The 7,536-nt window shown below is 35.7% G+C and overlaps 1 protein-coding gene across 1 annotated transcript in view; it reads right to left on the minus strand.

Annotated features, from left to right (window-relative positions):
- Positions 1 to 225: 225 nt before the first annotated feature.
- Positions 226 to 7,536, minus strand: part of LOC112529393 — a 14,759-nt gene continuing 7,448 nt past the window's right edge. The window contains exons 5-8 of the mRNA XM_025140663.1: positions 4,893 to 5,001; positions 2,022 to 2,035; positions 1,414 to 1,515; positions 226 to 595 (exon numbers count right to left, since the gene is read on the minus strand). Of these exons, the coding sequence (XP_024996431.1) occupies positions 443 to 595; positions 1,414 to 1,515; positions 2,022 to 2,035; positions 4,893 to 5,001 (378 nt within the window). The 3' untranslated portion in view covers positions 226 to 442. The remainder of the gene's footprint in view (positions 596 to 1,413; positions 1,516 to 2,021; positions 2,036 to 4,892; positions 5,002 to 7,536) is intronic.

Consider the following 7,536-nt stretch of genomic DNA (forward strand, 5'->3'; position numbering starts at 1 on the left):
ACATAAATGTCCCAAATAATCAAAATGTGTGTAAACAACCCAACAACTAAGATGCATAAACAAAATGGATCACAAACGATTTACATGTCACAATAATAATACCGAACCAACAAAGCAAAAATGTAATGACACAAGCACATAACAAGATTCCACTACATTACAACCATATACATCCTCCCAACAAACCCGAGGTCATGTGTCCATATTATATTATAAGAGCATTTGGTAAAAGCCTTAAAAACAAACTATTAAGCAATAGTAATGCACGATCCCTTGAATTTTATGTTCACAAGTAAATTACCGGACACATAAATTTTTTTAGAACTCTTTTTCATAAACTAACTGATAAATACATTCAAATACTGGATAATCAGTAAGTCTGTTGAGAGTGATAGCATGACTCAAATCAAAGCTATAAACAATGTGAGAGTATTTGCCACTTTCATGCTTCAGATGACTCTAAGCTTTCAGTATCTGGTTTTTCAAGCTCTATTGTTGCATTGAATCCAAAATCACTCCCAGGGTTAAATGAGGACTCTAGTTCTTCTGCACTCTGAATGGTGTTGATCTTGTTATCCTTTACACAGATATTGTTCTGCAAAAATGTGTCACAGAGTTTACAACCTTTCTTCCTTGGAGAAAGAAAAAAAAAATTCTTGGTAACAATGGTCTTTTGGCCCAACTCGATTCATCTAAAAAAAACCAAACTTTAGGTTTTCCATAATACCTTAGGGTCTGTTTGGTTTGTAAGAATGGAATGGATTTGGCGGGATTTGGATTTCAAATCCATTTCAATCCCGTGTTTGGTTTGCAGGATTGCTCGGGTTTGAAATCCTAGGATTTCTTTAAAATCATCAAACATAGGATTTTGAAATCCCACAGGGGTGGTTGGTATTCATAAAGAATGACTTTCAATTCCATTCCAAATCCTACAAACCAAACACACCAAAGATTCCAAATCCAAATCCTTCCATGAAATCCAAATCCCTCAAAACCATTCCTACAAACCAAATGGACCCTTATATCATCTTCAAAACCTATGCTAAAATAAAGATTTTGGAGATTTAGAAATTCTTTTGATCCTACAGTTATGCTAAAACGTAGGCTAAAATTGAGAAAATAAGAGAGAGAAGTGTAAATCTCCATATTTGGAGATATCTCTGAAACTCTATATAGGAGAGAGAAATAATATCGTAATTCTTTCCCACCAATAAGAGTTATTAAAAATTAAATGTTTAAGAGAGAAATAATATTTTATTAAATGTATTGAATATTTTAATAATATAGTTAATGCTAAAATAGAGTAGCTATTGGTGTTTGATCTAATTTTTTTAGAGATTTTGATTTTCAATCCTCTATTTTAGAAAAATTATAGCATAGCTGTTAGAGATAACGAAGCTAGCAATAACTTGCCTTCTTCACATAATCGGCCATGGTGGAGCTAACTATTTCCTGAATAACAAATTTCGTAACACGGTCTTCACCAATAATTGACAATAGAAAGCTTTTGGGCACCTGCAAAAGTTTCAGCATTAGCCTTCTTGCCTGATAACAGACTACTAAAAACAAAACTTGCCAACCAATACAGACAGAACCATAGTTTTTGTTCATCAAAGGGTATTACTCCCTCTATCCCAGAGAGATTGGTAAACTTTCCATTTTGGGTAGCCCCCATTAAAATTGCAACCTTTCCTTAATTTATTCTGCAAAACCGTGTGATTGATGAAACATTGCCATCTACCAAAATAGTAATCGCTGGCTTTATGGAAACGAAAATTTCACATCAATGGAGTGTGAAGTTCCAAAATTGAAATTACTGTTTTACCATGATTACAACAAGAATGATAGTAGTTACAAGTTGCAATGGTTGTATAGTGGGGCAAACTTGGGAACAAGCAATTGTCTATGAGGTTTGTAATTGTAGAAAGTGAATTATAAGCTGGAATATAGGGAGAATCAGACTATGAACATTGAATTTTGTCTCGATAAATAAAAAAAATAGATAGATCATGTGATGGTACCTTGGATGTTTTTCCTGAAGGCCATCATCCACGTGCAAAAAAGAGAAGGGGTTAGGATTACCAGACTTGCAAGAATGGAGCGGGATAATAGGCAATATTTACTATAAGTGCAAAAATGTCTAGAGAAACAGACAAATTGGTCACTGTCATTTTGTTTCTAATCACCGGCTTGTCAAGCATGACAATTTTTTTACATTGTAGCCTTTGTTGTTAGTGGATATGCATTTTACTGTGCCTACATTGACATCATGTGTGCAAATAAGTTTTAGCCATCCTACATGCAGAAATGGAAATACTCCTATAGTTCAATGACACTGGCAAAGAAGACATGCCCGTAAGACCCTGAGTGAGTAGCTAAACAGGGACATGAGTCGATATTGTAGATTAAATGCTGACATATGCTGCAATGGGTATGATTCTCTCGTCATAGTTCAATCACTGTTTTTCCCCTCAGGTCACGAACAACAACCAATACAAGTGGTCTGATATATCTACAAACCAGAGTTCAGAATTGCCACAATCTAGACAAAAAATGTTGAAATTAACCTGAACTTCAATATTTTTTCGGATGTTGGGATGGCTAAATAGTTGTCTATTTGCACACATCATGTCACATCACCAGGTCAATGTGTAAAAAGGACATCTAATAGCAACGGGTACATCATTAAAAAAGTTAGATCATTAACTCGGCAATTAAACATAAAGCCAGTAACCAACAAGCTAAAATCATAAAGCCACATCGACCAAAATATCAGTTTCATATATAAAAGAAAATGTATATATTCTGTCAGTAAACACGTAATATGGTGGAAGAGTATACAAGTAAGGCTAGTTACAGAATCCAAACAACGGTTTGAAGGACTTTAAAAATGATTTTGGAATTTTTATAACTTAGAACCAGCCATAGAAATTATAATTAAATTGCAATTAGTGCCTATAATCATATCCTTGAATATTAACATCATGAACTATTAAGATACTCGGTGAACCTGATGAAGAAATAAGTAAAATATACTGTCACACAAACACATGTTTCAGGTTTATTAGCTTGGGTTTATTAGCTTGAGTCAACAGATGACCGAAGAAATGTATGAAGCAAATATGTGGATGTTAAGATGATGAGGATGCTTAGATTACCAACCCCCTAGGATCCTTATAGAGGAATCCACAAGATAACATCCAAAAGGGATCATGCATAATTATAAAAGAGAGTTATCCATATTAGCAAGGGACACAATTTACATGAACCACCATTAATCCCATTTCATTTACCAACTTTCCATGAACTCACCAAAGATGCAGGGGTGTGTATACATCATGAATCTTAGGCCGTGCACAAGTATCTGCTTCATGGCCATCCAAAGGTTAGCCTGGGTTCTCCATTTGTTAAGGATCCATGACTTAATATTCTGGATTATAATACAACATTAACAACTAGGCACTTCACCGTCTTTTTATCTAAGCTCTAAACCAGGTTGTGAAGGACAACACATAGTCACATCCCCACAACAGAAAGAGAGGATAAATAAAAAGGAAACAAAGCAAAACCTACAAAGGATATCGTACTTGTAGTATCAAGATTCAGGAAGCCCATTGCCTCTAGCCCCATCTCCACAAACACATGAGAAGGTAAAGTATCCAACGTGTTCTATTCTTGAGCACAGTTGCTATTGTTATGTTATATTGTCTGCATCCATAAGGACATTTCACAGGTCACCACATGGTGAATATGTACTTATCATATCTACTGGATAACTCATTAGCAAGCAGTGAAATAATTCCAAGCTACCTGAAGGGTACTTCTGATATTTAGTTCTAAAGTATGGTTGAAATGGTGACAATCTCAAATATCATGAGTTCCTTTTCATTGTGATGATCAAAGCTCTACTTATAGACAAGTGCAACTAAAAGCTTAACTTTGATTCATGTTTGCTATACTAGATATTCATCTTGGAGGGTGAAGATTTTGTTTGCTTCTATGTCGTGTCACAGGGAGAAATTAAGCCAAGGTAGAGATCTCTAAACTCAAGTTAAAAATATCAAGGTTTAATGTTGATTGCAGAGACATGGGGCTGTTTTGGGGGGGGGGGGGGTTACGCTAATTGTAGATTGCTTTGCGATCACCTATCTTTTGGCTGGTTCCTAGTGTAATTAGCTTTGCTATGGTTTTGAGCAACTTTTCTCTATATTGTTCTAATATTCTAGATTCTGTATTGAACTTTTCTCTTCTATTTATTTACACTGATTTAACCAGTGAAGTAATAACGAAGTTGCACAACTGTTACTTAGAATGCATGGTAGCAAGGGGCCGCAATGCTTGCTGTGTGGGATGGGGTTTGTATTTGGAGTTTGACTCTGAGATCATGAAAGAAATGGGTCTCAAAATGTGAATTCTTCTCATTGAACAAAGTAGAAATAAGTACAAGGTTCGCCAACGAGCCAAATAATAAATCCAAAACACATATCACTAAACATAGGCAGCATATCCTATGTCTGACAGGAAGACATACTCCCACATCTCAATTCCCATCAAATAGTTCGGGTGCTGTCCATCAAGACATAATTTAAGGATAATCAAAACTCATGAAAGTATATAGGAAGCAGTTCGAAGTGCTTATTAACTATTATTGGACGAATCTTCAAAGTACCACAGAATGATCAGCAATGGCAAAAACAATAGAAGTTAGAGAAATTTTCTTAGTGAGCTAAAATAATTGAAAACCTGACCATCAAATGCATCAGAAAGATGGATATGGTCATTAGTTTGTTACTAACATTACATCCAGAGAGAGAGAGAAATAGAGTTTGTTTTGAAACATAAAATCAACCATAAAAGCAATTTTGACATCTTTCTGCCAATTTACATATTACCTCCTTTTTGTCTGCGGAAGCCTGGAACTGGTGGCGCTGTACGAGCCAAATTTGTCAAAACCTTGTCAAATACAATTTGTGTTTCCTTCCCTGATAATTCCACTTTGACCTGGCAGCATAACACACCAGTAAGAATAAATTGGAACATGGTCCAAATGCAAACAATAAAACCCACAGCATCGACATTAATTATATTAATTATGAAAAAGAATAATTAATGATCGCACTAAGCTTAACTCCCACAAAACAACTCAATAGCCTGAACCAAGCTACAATGGTGAGTTTCAACTTTCAAGTAATCAGGACTCATAACTTACTCTTATTCTAGTTTTGGGTTGAGCTTGATTTTCTCAGTTCTAATTAATGCGTAAGGAGTTCATATCATTGGTTTAGTTCACACATGCATACCATCATCTCAATCGAGTAGTTCATGAGAAAATAACCTTGAATGGTCAAGATCAGTATCAGGCCAAGTGGCACAGGGTGCATATATTTCTCAACCATCGCTTAGCTAAAGGAACTTTGATCAATTAGTATTAAAGCTGATGTTATCATACTTGACATTACTAGACACTTGCATTGACCAACAAGGGGTAACTGCATCAAACTTCCAAAGTTAAGGTGCAGAGAATTGCTAAAGTGCCCTAGCAAGATTTACCTTCACATGTATTCTGTATCACTACATGACATCATGTAGCCTAGAATGCCAGGAAGCAATTTCTGCAGTCTACTATTCAGTTAAAGCCGAAAAGGTAACTTTATCAAGGAATCTTGGAAATTGTCCCAAAATTCAAGCTTTTTTCTTATATTAGTTGAAATGGAGGGGAGGCTTGTCATTAACCTGTGAAATGTTGGCCACTACAATGCTTTGATATTATTAATATCACCGGCAAACATTTGGATGGAGCAGGCTAACAGCACTCTTGATTTGTTTAGAGGATGAAACATATTATGTGTTTTCCCTAGAGGAGGAGCTAAGTTTCTATTGGTTGGTTGGGGGAGGCTGTGAGACGAGAGCAGAGAGTAGAGAGAAATTGAGAGAAAAGGAAAAAGTAGAAGAAGTTGTATATTTCTGTGTATTCCAAAAGTAAAAGGGAAAAGGACTATTTATACAAGAAGAAACTAAACAGTCTAACTAATTAGAACTAACAAACAGAAAATAATAACTAATTCTAACACCCCCCCTTCAAGCTGCTTGCAAATAACATCAAAATGTTTAGGCCGGGGTAACGATTTGGTAAAAACATCTGCAAGTTGTGACTTTGTTGGCCTAAATTCCACAGCAATGACCCCTGCTTGTAACTGTTCTCTAACATAATAACAATCCAGTTCAATGTGCTTTGTCCTTTCGTGAAAAACTGGATTGTTAGCAATATGTATGCTTGCAAGATTATCACACTTCAAAGCAATTGGAGTAATGTTTTCCACTCTTAAATCTGCCAAAAGTCTGCTCACATGTAAGTTCAGTTGTAATTCTTCTCATAGATCTAAATTCAGCCTCGGCTGAAGACAATGAAACTGTTACTTGTTTCTTTGACTTCCATGATATAGGACTCCCCCCAAAAGAAACAAAGTAACMACTTACTGRCCTTCTGGAAAACGGACAAGATGCCYAATCTGAATCACAATAAGCAGAAAGAGAGAAATCTGATTTGTCATTGAAAAATAACCCRAAAGAACCAAATACTTTCAAATACTTCAGAACGTGTAGRGCAGCATCCCARTGAGCTTTTGAGGGATTTTGATTAAACTGRCTRAGAAACTGAACACTAAATGCCAAATCAGGCCGAGTATGAACCAAAAAATTGAGTTTCCCCACCAACTTTCGATATTTGCTCGGATCTTCTAAAGGATTAGGCATGTYTGGCATGAGTTTCAAATTACAAGGTAACGGAGTTGTCACCTTTTCAGCAGTTGTAATACCATACTCATCAAGTAACTCAGTGAGRTATTTCTTCTGAGTTAGAAAGATTCCTTGATCACTTCGCAAGAACTCCAATCCCAAAAAGTAATTAAGAAGRCCTAARTCTTTGATTTGAAAAGTTTTATGCAAAAACTTCTTYAACTCTTCTATTTCAGAAATACAATCTCCGGTCAYGATGACATCATCAACATATACARCCACWATGGTGAAMGACTCTTTTGTMTTTTTGAGAAACAAAGARTAATCATTYTGAGAATGATGAAATCCTCTTGCTTTTAATGCYTCAGATAACTTTGAATACCAYTGACGAGAAGCCTGCTTCAAACCATATAAAGACTTCRTAAGTTTGCAAACATAGTTATCATTTGTGCAAACCATACCTTTGGGTCTTTTCATGTAAACTTCTTCATGCAAATCTCCATGTAAAAAAGCATTGTTGATGTCTAACTGATGAATGGGCCAATGTTGTTTGACAGCAAGTGCTACAATGCATCTGATAGTAGTAAACTTGACAACCGGAGAGAATRTCTCAYAATARTCTTCATTCTGTTTTTGAGTGAAGCSTTGTGCTACCAACCGTKCTTTATATCTTTCARTTGTCYCATCTTKATTGAACTTGGTTTTGTAAACCCATTTACATCCTATAGCACGCTTTCCTGCAGGTAAAGGAACAAGCTTCCAAGTTCTATTTGCTTCTAAGGCTGCAAATTCTTTTGCCAT

Source organism: Cynara cardunculus (assembly GCF_001531365.2).
Source record: "Cynara cardunculus var. scolymus isolate 2C chromosome LG 16, CcrdV1, whole genome shotgun sequence".
Lineage (NCBI taxonomy): Eukaryota > Viridiplantae > Streptophyta > Magnoliopsida > Asterales > Asteraceae > Cynara > Cynara cardunculus.